The 18,760-nt window shown below is 43.4% G+C and overlaps 1 protein-coding gene across 4 annotated transcripts in view; it reads left to right on the plus strand.

Annotated features, from left to right (window-relative positions):
• The window catches only part of LOC147892054 (ARM repeat superfamily protein), a 248,375-nt gene that overhangs the window by 66,255 nt on the left and 163,360 nt on the right, over positions 1-18,760 (plus strand). For all 4 annotated transcript variants that reach the window (XM_087388218.1, XM_087388216.1, XM_087388219.1 and 1 more), the window contains exons 10-12: positions 14,161-14,264; positions 14,354-14,459; positions 15,582-15,671. In XM_087388218.1, coding sequence (XP_087244344.1) covers positions 14,161-14,264; positions 14,354-14,459; positions 15,582-15,671 — 300 coding nt within the window. The remainder of the gene's footprint in view (positions 1-14,160; positions 14,265-14,353; positions 14,460-15,581; positions 15,672-18,760) is intronic.

Genomic DNA, 18,760 nt, shown 5'->3' on the forward strand with positions numbered 1-18,760 from the left:
GTAGTTCCTTATGCTGCCCATCCAAGCATCAATAAGACTTATCGGTTACTCAGTGCAACATACTACTGGCCTCAGATGAAAAGAGATGTCATCAGCATGGTTACATCTTGCTTATCATGTCAACACAAATGAAAGCAAGTCGACGACTTCCAATAGGACTTCTTCAGCCTCTTCCAGTTCCAACTGAAAGGTGGGAAAGTATTTCCATGGATTTCATTACAACACTACCACGATCTTCTCGAGGTAACACTCAGATTATGGTAATTGTTGATCGCTTGTCCAAAATGGCACACTTTGTTGCTTGCAAAAGCAGTGCACAGGCCCCGGACATAGCCAAACTCTTTATACAACACATCTTCCGACACCATGGATTACCCAAGAATATCATATCCGACAGAGATCCTAAGTTTACCAGTCACTTCTAGATTTCACTGTTCGAATCTTTGGGTACTACTCTACTGTTCAGTTCAGCTTACCACCCAGAATCAGATGGCCAGACTGAAAGAGTCAACCAAGTTCTGGAAGAAATGCTTCGACATTATGTTCAGTCACGCCTCGCAGCCTGGGAAGAGTATCTACCACTCCTTGAGTTTGCTTATAATAACTCTTTCCATAGTGCCATCAGCATGACTCCATTCCAAGCAGCTTATGGACACACTCCGATTGTACCAACAAATTTTGTACTTCAACATCGAGTGGCCCTAGCTGATCAACTGGTTCAAGAAATGCAAGACATTCTACTGCAAGTCAGGGATCATATGCAAAAAGCGCAAGAGCGGTATCAACGGTCTGCCAACAAACATAGACGTCACCTGGAATTCGACACTGGTGACATGGTGCTATTATTTGTAGCCCCACATCGCTATAAGACGGTTAAGTCTGTGTTTCCTAAGTTGCGACCAAGATACTATGGACCTTTCCGGATCGTCAAGAAAAATTCACCTTTAAGTTACAAATTGGAATTACCACCATCATGGGGTAAAATCCATCCAACATTTCATATTTCTTGGCTAAAGACGTACATTCCAGGCGATGAAGCAGTTCCTCCTGCAGGTGATTATGTCCCAGAAATCGAAGACGATTATGTTCTCCTTATTCTTGAGCGTATTCTAGACCATCGACAGCGAGAGACTCGACATCGACTTATCACGGAATTCCTTGTTCTTTGGCGAGATCTGGACGACTCCGACGCTACTTGGCAGTCTGATGAAGACTTACAGCAGTACCCTGATCTTTTACAGCAGTATTTTCAGCATTTACCCTGATATTTTCTACATCAGTTCATTATCTCCACCAGGGTCTTCTTTTGAGTGGGAGGGGATGTCACGATCTGTGACGTATTCCTTTCTCTATTTCTAGACTTATGGATGGTTTGATGAATGGACACTTGTGGAAGGGTGTGCCCTTTCGACGGGACACTTCCTAAGAGGCACAACTCTTGCCCTTTCGACGGGACACTTCCTAATGAGGCATAACCCTTCACAAGAGACATTCTAATGAAGACATTCCTATTGTAATGTACCCTCTCATCAAGGGTCACACCCTTCACAAGGGGTATACACCTCTTCATGCACATACCCTTTTGAGTACACACCTTTTCATGTGTGACTCTTCACTCTCTATATACGAGAGGCCAAATTGTATGGATGACACAATCACATCCACCCTACAGACATTCAAGCAATACAGTTATTCCTTGTTCTCTGCTATCTCAGTCTCTTTTCTGTTCCTTAGCACAGTTCTAAATATAGTAAATCTAGGATTTCCTACATTTTCCCTCTTTAAGAGGTTTTTCCCCCTAACCGCAGTTAGTTCACTAACTATGGTTAGTGACTACTAAGGTTTTGTCACTAGGACAAAACCTTATCTCTCACTCATTGAGTTGTACTCTTTCACACTCTTCTATTGCAACTCAGCTTTCAGCTTCCAAGCTTCCAGCTCTCACTCTCTCTTGCTCTCTCTCACTCACCATTCTCTCACACTTTGTTCCAAACACTACCAGAAAATGGCTTTGTTCCATTTTCTGGTATTGTTTGGATGTATGGCTTGTATGGCTTGTTCAATCAATTGGATGTATGGCTGGTAATGACATACATGGTTTTCACAGACCTTTGTTCTATTTTCAGGTAGTGTTTGAATTTATAGCCTTGTATCTAGAGTTTAAGTGCAAAGTATGTTGGCATAGAATAAGGATGGAAACCTAGGTCTGCATTTTTGAAAATTCTCTCTCAAGGCTGCAAGACACACACTGAAATACGTCAAGATTGGTGGGGTGAGTCTGACCACAGGGCCCTCTCCCTCGGGATTGAAGGGACAAACATGCTGTGGAAAATCAGAAACACATGACACACCACCCACATCTGAAGACGGACTATAAATAGGCCCATGTTTATGAGGAATTAGAGAAAGCAATCTCTCAATGCCAGATGCCCTGCACCTGCCAGGAGGTGGACAAATGTCTGACAGAATTATTGCAGAAGACACCCACAAATGCTTTCCAAACGGCAAGGGAGCATGGCTGCAATAACTGGTACAATTTAGACTGCAAATCAGCAAATAAAGCATGGAAAACAGCAGATGCGGAGGGGAAAGAGGCCTAGTCAGGAACAAGAAGAGAGACTTTCTAAGAAACAAACAACGTGAGCACTTTGACAAGCTCAAAAAAATCCATCCCGAAGCTAATGGGACCAACCTTAGGATGTGAAAGCTGAATTGAATGCACGGAACTAAGTCAGCCCCCTTGGCATGAAACAATGCTAGATGTTGGGTGCCCTACCAATATCTAAAAGTAGCTTTACTGTGTACCGATGAGTGGCCTTTGTGACCTTAGGGTTGTGCATATGTTTGCTGACCTATGACATTCCAAATTGAATATCAGGAGATGTGTGGCATTGGTAAATCAAGCAGCCATCGAACAAGGCTCTCCTTGCTTGGAGCTCCTCTAGCCCCTCCCTCCCTACACCCCCCTTGTTGCCTTGTTTGAGCCAGCCAACATTGGATGAGTTGCTGGACTGAAGAAAAGATTACAAGGCTTGCCTTGCCTTGCCCTTTGCTTGGGAATATGACTGCGGCCTGGAGCTGCCACTGCTGCCCCGGGCCCCCTTCTTTCTCCCTTTCTGAATGTTCTTTGATAGCCCGTGAAGGCTTCCTTGGGGGCGTGTATTTTTCAGAACACCCCGCGTGCCCCCTGCCCCCCCCCCCCCCGCCCCCCCTCCCCCCTTCTTCTCCTCTTTAACATCCCTTGTTCTCTCGTCTTTTCATCCCCTCCCTTCCATCCCTTTCACTTACCTTCCCTTTCAGGCTGCCTTAACAACCCAGTCTTCCATTCCTCCCCCTGCACACCTTGTTAGTTTTATCCTTTTTGCTAGCAGGAGTATCTTTTTCTTCGAATTTGAGATTGCAATCTTGGTGGCAAGCTTTTCTTCTAACATCAGAGGGGCTCTCATGGCAGCTCCCTCGAGTAGTCCCATAGCGGATCGGATTTCCCTCTCCCTAGAGGACAAGCAAAAGGTGTAGATAGCCGTACAATTTCTGTTGGACAGAGCAGCGTTGGGCCGCATTGTGGGCCTCATACTCACTAAGAGAGATGTTAGAGATTGGATCCAGGCGAGTTTAGCATTAGAGGGTGACCCATCTAGGAGGTCACCATCTATGGTAGAGGTACCTTTATTCTCCAGTTGAGTTCCCTCGCCACTACGTAGGCCCTTGTGGATGGCATGGTTTCACAGTTCATGATGTGGGGATGACACACTGTGTGCTGCGATTTTCAGTAACACTTCACTTATTGGGGCTTCTGAAGAAATATGGTCCCATTTTGTCTTCCAAGAAAAATCCAAGAGGCATAATCCAAGAAAAATCATGAAAAAAGTATGCACAATCTTAGTCATGAAGTCTCTTATTTATGGTGTATTGACCTTAGGCATGTGTAGAATGATTGAACATAAGCTAAGAACAAAAAGAGGGGAGCTAAGGAGCCGTTTTTGTTTCATATATTTTCTAAGTCAGGAATTTAACATTGCATCATTCTAGGAAGCGGTACATAAGTGTAAGTGGTGGGATTTTTTTGTGGAATTGTGAGTGGGGTTGTATGCAAACTCCACTAGAGGAAGGTATTTTACCCATTCAGCTTTCTATTCAGACACACAGAATTTCAAAAGATCTAGCACTGTGGAATTTGCAATCTCGCTTTGACCGTCTAGCTGGTGGTGAAAAGAAGATAAGAAATCCAACTTTGTCCCCAATGTTATCAAATAGGGTTCTTCAAAACAAGCTTGTCATCCAGGGGTCTCGGTCAATTACTGCATCCCATGGTGCTTGAGAATCTGTGCCATAAACCACTTGGCCATGTGGTCCGCCTTGATGGTCTTGTTGACATGAATAAAGTGAGCTTGCTTTATCTGTCAATAATGGTCCAAATTCTATCGTTTCAAATTTTTGGTTTTGGAAGATCAAAGATGAAATCCATGGCTATACTTTTGGAGTACCGGAGTGGCATCAAAAGTTGTGGAGTCTTTTGTCTATCGTACTTTACTTTCTGATAAGTAAGCATTCCGTTACAAACTTGTGGATGTTCTTTTACATACTTGCCAATAGAAATACCTTTCAATAGCTTGGGACATGGTGGAGATGCCTCGGGGTGGTGCACGAGATTCCTCCATAACTTTAATCTGCATGTCTCGGGTTGCAGACAAATGATCGTCCTTTTTGAGATACCCATCCTTGAGGGAGTATTGTGTGGTTGACTGGCTTTGCTGAATATTCTCCCTGAAATTTGGGTCTTGTAGATAGTGCTCTATCCTCAAGGTCTCTATGATGGGCTATTGTAACATTATTCGCTTGAGGCCTTCTGAATAGGGCATCCACCACTCTATTCAGTGCCCCTGGAGTAAGCATAATTTGAAAATGAACATGGATAGCAAATTTGCCCGTCTGATATGCTTTTCTGAGAGCTTAGTCTAGGTCAAGAAATACCTGAGACTTTGGCGATCCATCTTGACCTTGAAATCTGCTCCCAAACGATAATGCTTACAGATAGTTAAGGCATGAATTACAACCAACGACTCCTTCTAGATAGGGCATTCACCACTGTGCCCTTGGAGTATGCACAATTTGAAAATGAAATTTGCCCATCTCATATGCTTTTCTAAGAGCTTAGTTTGGGTCAAGAAATACTTGAGACTTTGGTGATCCGCCGTCTTGACCTTGAACACATAATGCTTCTAGATAGTCAAGGCATGAATTACAGCCAACAACTACTCCTCAAAAACCTGCATATGCTTTTCAGCATCACACAAACTTTGGCTTTCATAAGCCACTACATGACCATCCTGATGAAGAAACACACACTCTCCGATGTGTAACAATTTACATCAAATGGTTTGTGTAAGTTAGGAACAATAAAGATTAGCTCCGTGTTAACTTTTCCTTCAGAGAGAGTTAAATGCTGTCCTTCGCCGCTCTCCCCTTTTGAAAACTGTACATTTCTTGGTCAATTCGTGAAGCCGGGCTGCAATATTAGTAAAATGCCTGATGAATCTGCTGTAGTAGGAATGAAGTCTTAGAAAGCCTGCATACTTCATGCACGGTTCTCAAAGTGGGCCATTCCTGGATGACTTTGATCTTTGCGGGATTCATGTGTACTTCATCCTTCGAAATTACATGACCAAGATAACGGATCTTATCCAGAAAGAACTCACTTCTCTTACCATTAATGTAGAGTTTAATATCTCTCAATTCTTAAAACACGATGGTCAAATGTCTCTTGTACAGCTCTTCAGACCTCAAAAACACAAGAATATCATCGAAAGAGGTACCTATGAAATGTCTGTGAGGTCTGAAGATCCAGTCGTCAAAGAATTGACTACGATCAAAGATACCGGACTTCGGTCAAGAAGACTTGGATCATTACCAAGAGAGTTAACTACGGTTAATGAGAGAACCACAGAGCTGACTACAGTCAGAGAGTGTTGACTTCAATCAACGAGACTTGCCATGCGCCAAGAGGGTTAACTACAATTAACCAAGTTGTGCCAACTTCGGTTGGAGAGATATCCCAGCTTTGGTTGGAGAGACTTGGCCATAATTAAGGCGCCTCGACCATTGGTCGAAGCCCCTTTAATTATGATCAAGGGCGTTGACTTCGATCAACCAGAGAATATATATATATATATATATATATATATATATATATATATATAGTTATGTGTGCACATGGGTTCAGTGGGGACGCCCATCGTGACTAGGATTAGTCCACAGTTTATTATTTGCATGTAAAGCACTAACAATTAATGGGTGCTATGGTGGTGCGCTTTAATTAATTGTCACAGGCACTATGAGGGGCTGAAGACCCAAGCAATTTGGAGCGTAGCAAGCATTTCGGAGGCCACCCATGTGACCAAGTGCTACGAAGACCCCAAAAAATTGCCCTCAGAGATATGTAATAGAATTTAGTCCAGATTATTGACAAGTGGCATGTTGCCATTTTGGAATGAGCTTGAAGCTCTTTGTAAAATTGATTCATGTTTTTGGATTTTGTAACACAGCTTCCACGCAGCTTGCTTACACCGTCGCGAGTTCTGTCGTGAATTCGTCTCGAAGCTTCTGTTCGTGGCTAGCGTCACGTGAAGCACCGTCTGGCATTCCACGACACCAACGAGAAATCCCCACCATCAGAGGCGTCCTTATCCTATCGTGTTAGTCTCTATCATGAAGCTCCAAGCCTACCAGCCAGCACCTCTCGGGTTCACACCTTCGTCAGTGACTTCATCACTCTTTGCAATGAGAGCTACTCACACAACATTTACACTATGACGGTTTATCCCTTGGTGAATCAACGGCGATTCCTACTGCTCTCTTGCTCGATCGTCACAGCCTAGCCATGGGCCTACGCTCTGATACCAATGTGATCTCATAGACAATTTACTGCAAACACTCTCTCTTTTGCTCTCTCTCTCTGTCTCTCCCTCTTTCTACAAACACACTAGGGCCCAGGACAATCGTCGCCTGGACCCCCCCAAAGGTTTTATTCATGAAGAGAGAATCTGAGTACAAGAGTTCATAGTTGGTTAACTAGACTACAATTGGTTGAGGTCCAGTTGAGAGCCAACCAGACCAGGCTTGACTAGTCTGGTTAGTGTAACCAGCCGGTTACAAATCCAGTTACTGTCACAAAAATAAAGAAAGAAAGAAAGAAAGAAAAGACAGCCTTACAACAGAATTAAACAGAATTATTGACAGTTTTCTTTGTCTGTTAGGAACAGTATTTACTGTCACAAAAAGCAAAAATCAGAGAAGATAAGAGATTTGCAAAAAAAGACGTGACCAAGTGCTACGAAGACCCCAGAAAATTGCCCTCAAAGGCATGTAATAGGATTTAGTCCAGATTATTGACAAGTGGCATGTTGCCATTTTGGAATGAGCTTGAAGCTCTTTGTAAAATTGATTCACGTTTTTGGATTTTGTAACATAGCTTCCACGCTGAACTCTTGTACTCAGATTCTCTCTTCATGAATAAAACCTTCGGGGGGGGCCAGCGTGACGATTGTCTTGGGCCCTAGTGTTTTTGTAGAGAGAGGGAGAGAGAGAGAGAGAGCAAAAGAGAGAGTGTTTGCAGTAAATTGTCTATGAGATTACATCCTGCCTTTATTTATGGGTCCTAGTGTGTGTGTTCTCTGTTTCTTCTCCCCCCTCTTTGGGACAGGTGCACTTTTGCAAGACACTGGCAATTTTGGGACTATCAGCTTTTTTTTTCAACTCCTTTGGTTGCCATATCTTGCAAGGACACTGGAGTTCTGGGATTTGGTCTGCAATTTCTTGTTTGATTGCAGTACATTTGGTCATATTGCAGGACATTTCCCTAACAAAAGTCATGTAAGCGAAAATTGAAGACTTTATTACTTTTCCAACAGAAACACTAGATACAATTGGAATAGTTTCTCCTCTTTCTTTTGCAGCAATCTGATGCTCTCGGTTTCTATGACTAAAAGCAACTGCCCTTTCGGGATTGTGAGGTGCAACCCCCTTCCTATGGAACCAAGGCATTCCCAAAGCTTTCCAATGGTGAAATGACAAATTCCTTGTGATCCACATGATCCTGCATATGGATCTTAAGCTTGCCAATAAGAGGCATCACTGGTACTGACTGTCCTTAGAATTTATTTGTCGGGAATCAAGAGATTGACCCAACTCTTTTGTCTTGATTTCTCGTTGCAAAGCTAGGTCGTGTGAGATGACGTTATCCATTGCTTTGGGATCAAACAAAATCAACTCTTACTTTGTCCCATGAGAGAAAGTCCTCTAGCCTCTGGATTGGTCACTCTACCTGGTAAGTTAGGGACTCCCCTGGCAAAGTCTGTGGCAGCTCTTTTGGCTTTTGTTGCTCCTTCGAGCTCTTGGATTTTTTGGTGTAGTCGGCAGCCAAGTGCCCATTGTCCCGCATTTGAAACACTTGCCAAGGTCTCGATATGTTTGGAAGTGAACTTGGACTTTCCTTTGTAGGGCTTTGGTTTTGGGTCTCCCCTCGGCTTCTTTGGATGAGACTTTTCAAATAGTGGTGGCATAGAGGGCTTCTTTCCCATTCCTCTCGGTATTATCTTCTTCTTTTCTGATCCCCCTTTCTTTCCTTTCTTAAAGGAAGGATGATCCGTTATGTACATGACAATTGCAAGAAGCTGATTGTATAAGGTCCTAAATCTTTGTATTAGGTGGGATGTTTACGAAAGCTCGTACTGTGGGTGGTAATCTTGCTCGGTACTCCCAAAGCTGTACTTCATCTGAGACTTCTTCAAAAGAAGAAACTTGCAAATATGCGTTACAAAATCTCTTGTTGTAGGCTTCATTAGGCTCGTCTTCATCCATGTGGAGGTCCTCCTATGTGATATGTACTTCATCCACAAACTATTTTGTGAAGAAACTACCGGTAGAATACTTTCTTAAATTCTACCCATGTCTTTAGGAGCTTTTTTAGCAACCATCTGTGCACTCCACCAAGCATTGGCCGTGTCTATGAGATGTAGACTCACCATCCAAAGCTTGGAGGATTCTTGAAACTTCTTAGTTACCAAAAGCCACATCAAATCGGTGCATGAACTTCATAGCTTCCTCCGTTTGTCCATAGGCTCTGTCATAATTGATGAAGCAAACTAACTTGCCTCCTCCTTTGAACTTTTTCTCCTTGGTTCTTGAATGCTTCCCTCGATTTCTTTTTGTGAAGAGGAAACTCGTGCTGATAGAAGTGTTGGAGCTGGAAGACTTTCTTTTGCACTTCTTACTTTTGGGAGTAGGTGATCTTCTTCATGTTCTATTGGGCTTGGACTCCTTCCTCTTTCCCTCAAGCTATGATGCTTTGGGGGTGGTCTTCACCTTCGGACTGCCGGCAGAAACTCAATACAAAGACCTTTGTATAAATGGATGCTCAAGTATGTGTGGGTGTGTTGATTCGTATGTGTGAGAGCATATGTTTATACTATGGTCTACACCCTTTGTTGGGCGCTGATGACATCAATGGGGATGTCATACTATCTAGTCCTTGCTATGTGTTATGGAGTTTATGGTTTCAATTGTATGAGTGACATCATGAGATTGAAACTGCACTATGTTGTGTTTTTAGAGGATGATTCATCTAGATATATACGTGCTCCCAAGAATCAGCTTCAAAGAGATGCTGAGATCGAGGGATCTTCTTCAAAAATTGGAACTCTTGGATTTTGGGTTTTACGAACTCTTCGTCAAGGTCATCATCAGGCCCTATAGGTCCCCTCTTATTTGGTCGTCTAGTAGCAGAACTTCCGTTCTTTAAAGGCACGATGTGCTTAAAAGTTAAAATAGATCAAGTCCAGACTGTTTCGATCTTGACTCATCCAAGAAGCATTGGATCATTGAGAAAAAGCAAGCTATTTTGAATTGTGATTGGGACAGATTCAAGATCTTGTACTGCAATCTACAATTCTTGCAATGAATCACCAAGAATATTTGCTTTTTTGCGCCAGCAAATAGAACTGAGCAAATTGTGGAGATTTGGGGCTGATGGCAATTAAAGTTGGCTCGATCTCTTGGCTGAATTCATAGATTGGAAAAGTTGATTTGGGCCTGAGCAACTATTGCTTGCAAATTGCGATTAATTTGGGCTGCTTCTGGATTTGAATCGTTGGCATTGGAAGCCTTCTACTTGCTTTGTTGATGGCACACAATTTGGCTTTCACTGTTTCTAAAATCTTAGGTCGCCTTCACCAATGGAAGTGAAGAAGCTGGCTCTGATGCCACTGAAACCTTCCTTGAACCGATTCGCAGATCAAAACTGAGCACTTAGCACCTCAAAAACAGCATCGGATAGTGCTTGGAAACTTTGAACGGCAAGGAAAACCAGGGGAAAGAGAAAACACAGCAGTAGGCGTGAGAAATCAGGGCTGCCCCCCCCTTCCCCCCCAAAAGCTCTTTATTGCAGAAGAAAACTCCCTTTACAACTGGGTCGCGGAGAAGCATGAAGCTGATACAACTTGAGTTCTGGTTCTAGGAGTGTAGAAGATCTCTTATTTATAGATCTAGGGGCAGCCATAAAAGTTGATAGCTTGAGCTTTTCAGCCAGGGAAAGTTGTCTGAATTAGTCTTCTTAGGAAAAAGGCACCCCATAAAGCTATAGTTGGCGCTTTTACTCCATGGTGTGCACTTTTTCCCTTAAAACATGGGCCTTTTAGCACTCTCCAAGGTCGTACACAATCAATAAACAATATCCAACAGTTGAACCCATTAGAGGTTAGCTAATGCATGCATTCTTGTTCTTGGACTAATCCTAGTCCCTTGTGGCCGTCCCTGTAGTGCTCACTAACCAATGTAAGATTTTTTGAGAGAAGTTCAATTTTGTGAGACAGTCAATCATGCCCTTGGCACATCGTCCTATAGACATGGACCACTCTGTCCAAAACCTCATCGAAGTCCTACAAATCCACGACTATCCACACAAACCTCCACTCATAGAAAGGCCTTGAATTGAGAACAAAAGACTTGTGGTACAAACAATGACCAAAATGAGGAATATAGCCTTTACAAAAGAGGAAAAGCCTGCTAACTCGAGGGAAATTGTCCCAAGAGTGTGCTCACACTACACTACTCATAATCTAACATCCCACTCTCTTTTGACCAGGTTGTTGCGGCATGTGAGGAGGCCTTTGTGCATTGGATCTCTAAATTTGAAGTGGCAATGATATCCCAAGCCGAGTCTATAGAAAGAATGATATATTAAGGTCTTTGAGAGGCCTCATGGCCTATGAGACAAAAGGAAAAAAAAGAGAGTAGCCACATCATCTAAGTAATCAGAGGGTCGAGGGAGTGCACAAGGCTTCTCTTGGGAGTGCATAGCGCATCTCCAAAATTATTATAGGCTAGCTATGGTCTACTAAAAGGATAATCAATGTGCATTTACATCAGTTTCAATACTGAGAGCCTTTGGGTCTAGATTTAAATTCTCTGATTAATGCTTTCCCATCTCAATAAATGGTCCATGTCCTTCTAGGCATCCTTCACTTTAGCAAGCCTTGACCTGAGTTGGGGTGAGCTCCTCTAGAATCCATATCTTGGTACCTCTCAGCTTATTAGTTTGCTTGGGAACCTTGCTCCTTGCAAGTCGTTGAAATTTACTCGTGCTTGTGCCCCCTGTTGGATGACTCAAACTTATCTTCTGAGTCCCACTCAATCTAGGGATGTTTTCTTTTATGTGATCTATCTTTTCTTTCATGTTCCGATCATACCAGCCCTCATGCAGTCCTCCTATGCATAGAACCGGGGTATTAGCAGCCTTGGTTTCCTATTCTTTTATGTCCCCGTACATGGCCCATGTGTTCATTTTATAGCTGTGGAGAAACCTAAACAAGGAGTCTAGAATAACCTTTGGCTGTTGTTGGATGGGCTAAGCAGAAATGAGGTTGAGCGACTGGAACGAAAGCTGGAACAAGGTGGTGAACTGGCGACTAGCTAGAGCTATTGCTTGATGAAAAATTGGATCTGATGTGCCACAAGTTGAGATGAAGTAACTTGACTGGAGTGGGAGATGAGCGACAAACTGAACAGAAGTTAAATGACGAGCTGAGTGGGAGTTTGGGCGCACTGAACGGAAGTTAAATGATGTTTTGAATGGGGGAGTTGGGCAAGCTGAGAGGGGAGCTGAGAGGCAGGATGGACAGAGGTGAAGGAAGCAGGAAGGAGGTTGTAGATGCACATACATGAAGGAGATGCGAGAGAGAGCATCTAGAGTGATAAGATAGGGGACTCCTATGGCACTGAAGATGACTCTGTTTGGATGCAGATCTTTGGACTTGACTATGTGAGCCAAGCCATAGATCTCCAAGTCATGTCACAAGTGCCTCTCCTCATCATGGTAGAAAAGTGTTCAATACCCTGCCAAGACCCATTGGGTCACTCTGCAACTCCGAATGCAATGCTAAACGGACTCTAAAGTTGTTAAACATTGCGGTTTGTGGGAGTGGCACTAAAAGTCTGGTGTCAGCTGAGAGTACACTGTGTTGGAAGGGCCCGAGCCATGTTTTTGTCCCATGATGGAGGAGTGTTGGTTCCCAATTTGGGTCCAAAAGGCCTCTTGAGCATGGTATTGATACTTTAATCGCTGGTCAGAGAATTGCTACTGCTCCTGGCGTGCAACCGAATCCCTTCCATACGGCTCTCTTGGGAAGGGAGGTTTCCCCCCTCTCTTATGAATAGGCTGCTCTACCATATATACCTCCCTCCAAAGGCAACTCGGTCTCTTCTCAGATTGAGTGCATAGATGTTAAGCACCCTAATCTGAGAGCCGTCCAAGAGAAGTAAGACCTGGCAAGTATCAAGACACCATGTGCAATAACAACGTGAAGCAAGAAGGCTGAAACTGAGATGCAAATCCTCCTTGTGATCTAAGAGCATCGGAAAAAAAGGTATGCCCTACATAGGAGTTTACATGTGATCAGCAATCATTTGCTTCCCGTGGGCATGTGGGGATCGTGTCCAATCCCTGGACATTCCCACTGAGAACCCTCATTTAAGAGGGAGGGATTGATGGAAAATTGTACCTAACTTGGGAGTAGAGGTGGCCCCAATATGGGTGTGGAAGGAGGTGCCTCGCCTGGCATAGACTGGAGAAAGAGGAGAAAAACACATGGTAAGTAAGCGTCTTGATCCCAAATTGAAGGTTGACTTCGTGGCTACATAAAGGTTTGTGGAGTTTGCGCAATCACGGTGTGCAAGCTGGAGGACCTTGATATATCATCGCTTGGATCCTCGATTGGACCTACTCATCTTGAAGGTCATCAACGGGTTCCCCAACAGCCTCACAATTTGCATGTATAGCATACTCCTCCAAAAAAAGGAGACGCTCACTCTCTGCCCGAACTCCACAGCAGTTTGGGGAGGTAGAAATGAGAGAAGTCGAGGTGTGGGAACGGGGGCATCTGCAGTCTTGCAACACCTACCAAACGATAGCCTTGTGCTGAGGGGGGCCTAGGAGGACGAGGGGCGGAAAACCTGTGGGGAGATGCGGGGGTTGTCTTGGGCATCTCCTGGTACTTCTGGTCCTCTTGGGGCAGTCCTATTTTCCATTTTTTTTTTGGCTAGCCATTGTCAAGGACAATAAAATATGCCTGTAACCCTTATAGGTACCCCAGTTGAGAGAACTTGTCCAAATCTCATCAATAAATGAAATTGGCCTCGCATATTTTCCAGTTTGTTGCTCTTTCACATTTGCACAAATACATGTTTTCTTTTTGGTTTATCTCTCACTACACCAGCGTATCCCACATTGCATATGGAAGCTCCCAAGTGGTTGGTGCAATGTCTAAAACAGATTATCATAACAAAACTATTTGAGAACCTTGAAATATTACACTTGTAGCTGAGAGTATAGCAAGATGGGATAAGAAGGGTGAATGGGATGGGTCCTTTATTTGGATTGGCTGCATTTGAATGCCGTTAGAAGAAAATAGTTCTTTGATTAATTGCTATGGAAAAAAAGTGCATTTGATTTGATTGGGTGCTATTGAGTCCTTTGTTCTTATACATGATGAGGGATGCCACCTTCGCTGCTATGGACATGGGTATGTGTCCTTAAATTGTGTTGTCTTAATGTCCAACTACGACAAGTTCAAGCTTATGTTAAGTATTTTGTTGTGTCTTGTGAAGCAGATTCGTCTTGCAACTGTTGAGGCTTTAGGAGAGATGGTGCCCCTTGTCAGTGAAGTGCAGCTGAAAACAGCATTGCCAAGATTGTTGCCCATAATTCTCAGCATGTAAAACAAATTTTTGTGTAGTATAGCAATAGATCTTTAGAAACTAAATCTTAGCTGTCGATTTTATTCTCATGTCCCCTTTTTGGCAGGTACAAGAAAGAGAATGACAATCTTCTTCCTGTCACTAGAAGTCTTCATGTTTTACTTGATAAAATTTTAAGGCCTCACGCTGGCATACTTTTACTAGACTTTCAGGTACTTTTGTTTCTCGATTTGTATTAATATCTTTCTGTTGTGAAAGGACAGATATCACATTTGCTGATTGCAATTGCTACTTATATGGGTGTGAAAATTGGTTGCTTTGGCTGACGTTTTTAACTAATACTAAAATCTAGAATGTGGAAGCTTGATGCCTTATCTTCACTTTTGCAAAATTATAGAGTTTTTAAACTCATGACATGCATGCTGATTAGCACTGCATGTGGCCTAACTGGACTAGCAGAAGGAAAGAGGGATCCATAGATAAGTTGTCCATGTTGCAATTCTTGAGCTAAGTGAGGAAAGAGGTTGTGATCTAGAGGGGTGCACATAGGCATCATACGTTGCTCATTTTGTCAAGCATATGGTCACATGACACAAGACATCCATACTCTAGCATCTAGATATTTGCATTGCTTCTTGGAGCAGCTAGCCAAGCTAGTAGGATCCTAACAAAGGAAGTTATGGATTATCGCAAGCGGATACACTTTGGCTAGACTACTCCTGAAACATGCATATGTTTGCAAGCTACTTCCAGAATTACGACTTGTAATTAATGTTGTCAATTTAATCCTCATGTCCAATACATTCTACTGGATCTTGTATGGACATAAATAATATCATATTATATCATATCTTTGTCTCACACATATTAAAACTTATATATAGATATGTATACATAAAGGCATATGTACAAGATTATGCATGTGTCTGTGTGTACCACACACATATATATGCACAGAGATGGCGTGGTCTTCTTTGCAAAAGATGGAGCTGGGCTACCGAGCCACGGAGATGTATTTTGGACACTTTGCATCAATCCTCAATCATTCAAGATGAGCATTTCCGTAACAAAGATCATGGTCATTTGGACCTGTTCGAAGCAAGCTCATTTTCCCTTTGAGGGGAAAGATTTGGAGGTAGTTATTGGAACACACATAGAGAAAAGAGTCATGGGACATAAGGAAGAGAGGGCATCGATGCTATTGTTGGTACTTGTATTTCTACTTAGCTAGGGCATCGATGCGACTAGGACATGGATGCATTGTATCTTTCTTGTTTTTCCCTTTTGTGTGACTTCTTTCACTCGATTTTGTTGTCATATCTCTTTGTACGCAGGGCCTTAGTGCGGTGTTGAATACTTTACTCCCAATGGCATCCCCATATTCAAAATCTAAGATATATGGTGAGGGTGGTATGGTTCTAAAGGTAATGCATCTCTAGAATGTTGTGCTTTCAAGAGTAGAAGGTTAGGAAGTCTCACAAGCAACGTTTTGATGAGAGCAATATAAAATTTTTGAGCAAACCAACTTGTGGAACAAATAATTAAATAAGATTGAGCCACAAGGAGCAGTCTTTAATGTGGTTGTGGGGGATTATTTTCATGTGTATAGATTATACTTACATTCTACTTGTGCAATCATAGCTAGCTTGGTTCTCCTCATGTTTTGGTGAGTGTTTTGTCTAACTTTTATTGAGTCATTGTGATTCTATGTTAGCAATTTCTTAATGTCATATGTTTAGACTATGGTCTACACATAGCATGGGGTGCTGATGAGTTGGTGGGGATCTCATAGTAGCTAGTCCTCGCTATGTGTGATGGAGTTTATGGTTTTCAATCTTGTGAGTGACTGTCATGAGATTGAAATTGCACACCGTGTGTTGTGTTTCCAAAGGATGAGTGTGGGCATGTTCTTATATTCATTTAGATATATATTGCTTAACATGATGGGAAACTCTTTATGATGCATGAAAAAGATCTTGAGAGGCACCCCTGTCCTAGAGAACGATCCATATCAACGTAGGGGATTCGAGGCTCTGCGCAGATTAATCTCCAAGACTCGAGGATGGCACATCTATCTCCAACATTGTCGTACCGGTGCCTCTCAGGTGAGAGGGGACTATTGCTCCTGTCTCCATCTCCCAAGGAAGCAACCTCCATGCTCCAAAGGATTTAGCTGGGTCACTGTCCTAGTATGTCGACTCAGTGTGTCCATTCAGTGTGTCCATTGCTCTGGGCCTCTGGATGTTAGAGAAGGGTTTGGCGCTTAAACTCTCTTGACATTGAGGATGGCTTGGATGAGTCCACCAGCCAAATGCTGCCATACCTCAAAGGAAAGGGCCCATCAATGGTGGTCCCTTCCCTTTGAGGGGAGCATCTGAGAAGATTCACTAATGAGACGACTACCCTTGTCCTCTCGTGTGGGGAGTGTTTCTGGAAGTCATTGTTGAAGCAATAGCTTCCAAGGCTCGGAACCTAGGATGAGCTCACGCACTAAAAGCTTACCCAGTAGGGCTTTGCTTTTTGCATCTCTAGATCGATGATGCCAAGTCTTCCCTCCTCCTTGGGCAAAGTCTCCGTTTGCCATGCGATCGTGGCTCTATTGTTCTGGGTGCCAGTCGATCCTGCCCCACAAGATATTGCACACCAAGCCCCATGCATCCCTTGTGAAAACACCACGAAGGTTCCAGGCCGTGGCTAGGAGGACCTGGTTGGGCAGGAGGCCTGCCTCACTAAAGGGAGTTTGGCCGATCTCCAATAACAAGTAGCTTGTGCCGCGCGCACTCTAGCGCCAGGGCAATTTGGTACTCAGCTAAAATATCGATGCCCGCCTTGACAACTCAAGTACCACATTGTCTAATCTCCTCAGCCGTCGTGAAGAAATTGTGTGATTTGGTCTTGTTGATACTGGCCCGAGACAACCTTAAGGGCACCCCAAACCCCCTCTAAGCTCTCAATAGTGCCCTCCATGCAAGGACTGCAGGATGTGCAAACTTAGAGTCAAGTAGCTCCTCCTTGTACCGAATTAGAAGGCGCATATGTTTTTCAATTGCAAAAACCAAGTACACAGACACATGCTTTTTCATTACATTAGAAATGACCGAAGCCTATACAACTGGAATAGATTCCCCTTTCAGTTTAATATCCAAAACATGAGATTTCCCTCGGTTCCAAGTCAGCGTTTTGTTTCTAGCATCCAAAAGAGATCCCTTCCTGTGGTGCCAAGGTATACCCAGCAAAACATGGCATCCATCCTGTGGCATAATATAGAACTCTTCAGGGTCCACGTAACTCTGAATGTGCATGCGGAGCTTCCCAATTATCACAGTTCTGACTCACTGTGCCATATCTGCGTCACAAAGTGGCCCCATCAATTCTGCCATTATACCCAATTTTCCAGCCAGCTCTGGAGAAATGAAATTGCCACGGGCCCCTACTCTATACATGATAAGTTTGTAATATTTTCTCTCATTGGATGTAAGGGATCACTATTAGTTGATAGTGATCGCCAGTCCGATAGATCCTGAAGGGTCTCATGTTGACTTTAATACAATCATATCATATCATATGATTGTGGTGACATATATAGGAAATTGTATCAACAGATATGTTGGTAGGATGCATATATCTCCATTGTAAGAATGATGAGGATACACCTCAGGTTATTTGAGCTACATTGCACGGGATACTGATAGAGATGCATATTGCATTTTGTTGCTTTTCTTTAATTAGTGGGAGCAACATTTAGGCTCCCCTTTTGGTATATCATGCATTGCATTGTACCAGCCTGTAGAGGGCCCAACCAGGTCCCATGGGACCCACTGCCTGGCTCTGTCACCCGGCCTCCTGCTGAGTCCTGACTTGTCCCCGATCCCTCCAGGGCCCACCTGACCTGCTCCAACTTTCTGCCAATCAGCCTTACTGCTCCTAGCTTATATAAGGCCCTCTTGCCTCATGTTTCAGGCCCCTTACCTGGGTCCTTTCCTGCCTCAGTCCTGGGCCCTTTCATACCACATTTGCTGGCCTGTCTGAGCAGCCCAGGTGGCTCATATTCCTGCCAATGCTTGTGTCTCAGTTCCAGCCCGCATCCTGCCTCTCTCGAGGAGAGGTGCTCGTGCACGTCATTGCTCTTGCCACAGCTTGCACTTGGATTTCATGTGCCCTTCCTTGTCACAAACAAGCACTTTACTTATCCTTTGCTGCGAGCTTGATACTCGCATTGAGCTTCTCGATCTTGAGAGTGATCTTGGTCACTCTCTTTTTCAATGTTGGCAATCACTCTTGGCATCATTCTTTGGGTCAAGGCCCTTGGTCTTCTTTTGAGACCTGGTTGGCGAATTTCCCAGAGTTTCGGAATGACAACAATGATAAGCTGGAGGTTTGGGTTGGTTAGGTCTTCCCAATGTAGACAATTTACCAAAATGCTGGTGGAAACATACTCCCTGTGTTAATCGCTTAAAGTCTATAGCTTTTTAGGGAGTGATTTGATTCAGAGTGATGCTTTGATTCCTAAGAG

The sequence above is a fragment of the Dipteris shenzhenensis genome, chromosome 17, assembly GCF_047967505.1.
Source record: "Dipteris shenzhenensis isolate YYH24624 ecotype China chromosome 17, Dip_SZ_1.0, whole genome shotgun sequence".
Classification (NCBI taxonomy): Eukaryota; Viridiplantae; Streptophyta; class Polypodiopsida; order Gleicheniales; family Dipteridaceae; genus Dipteris; species Dipteris shenzhenensis.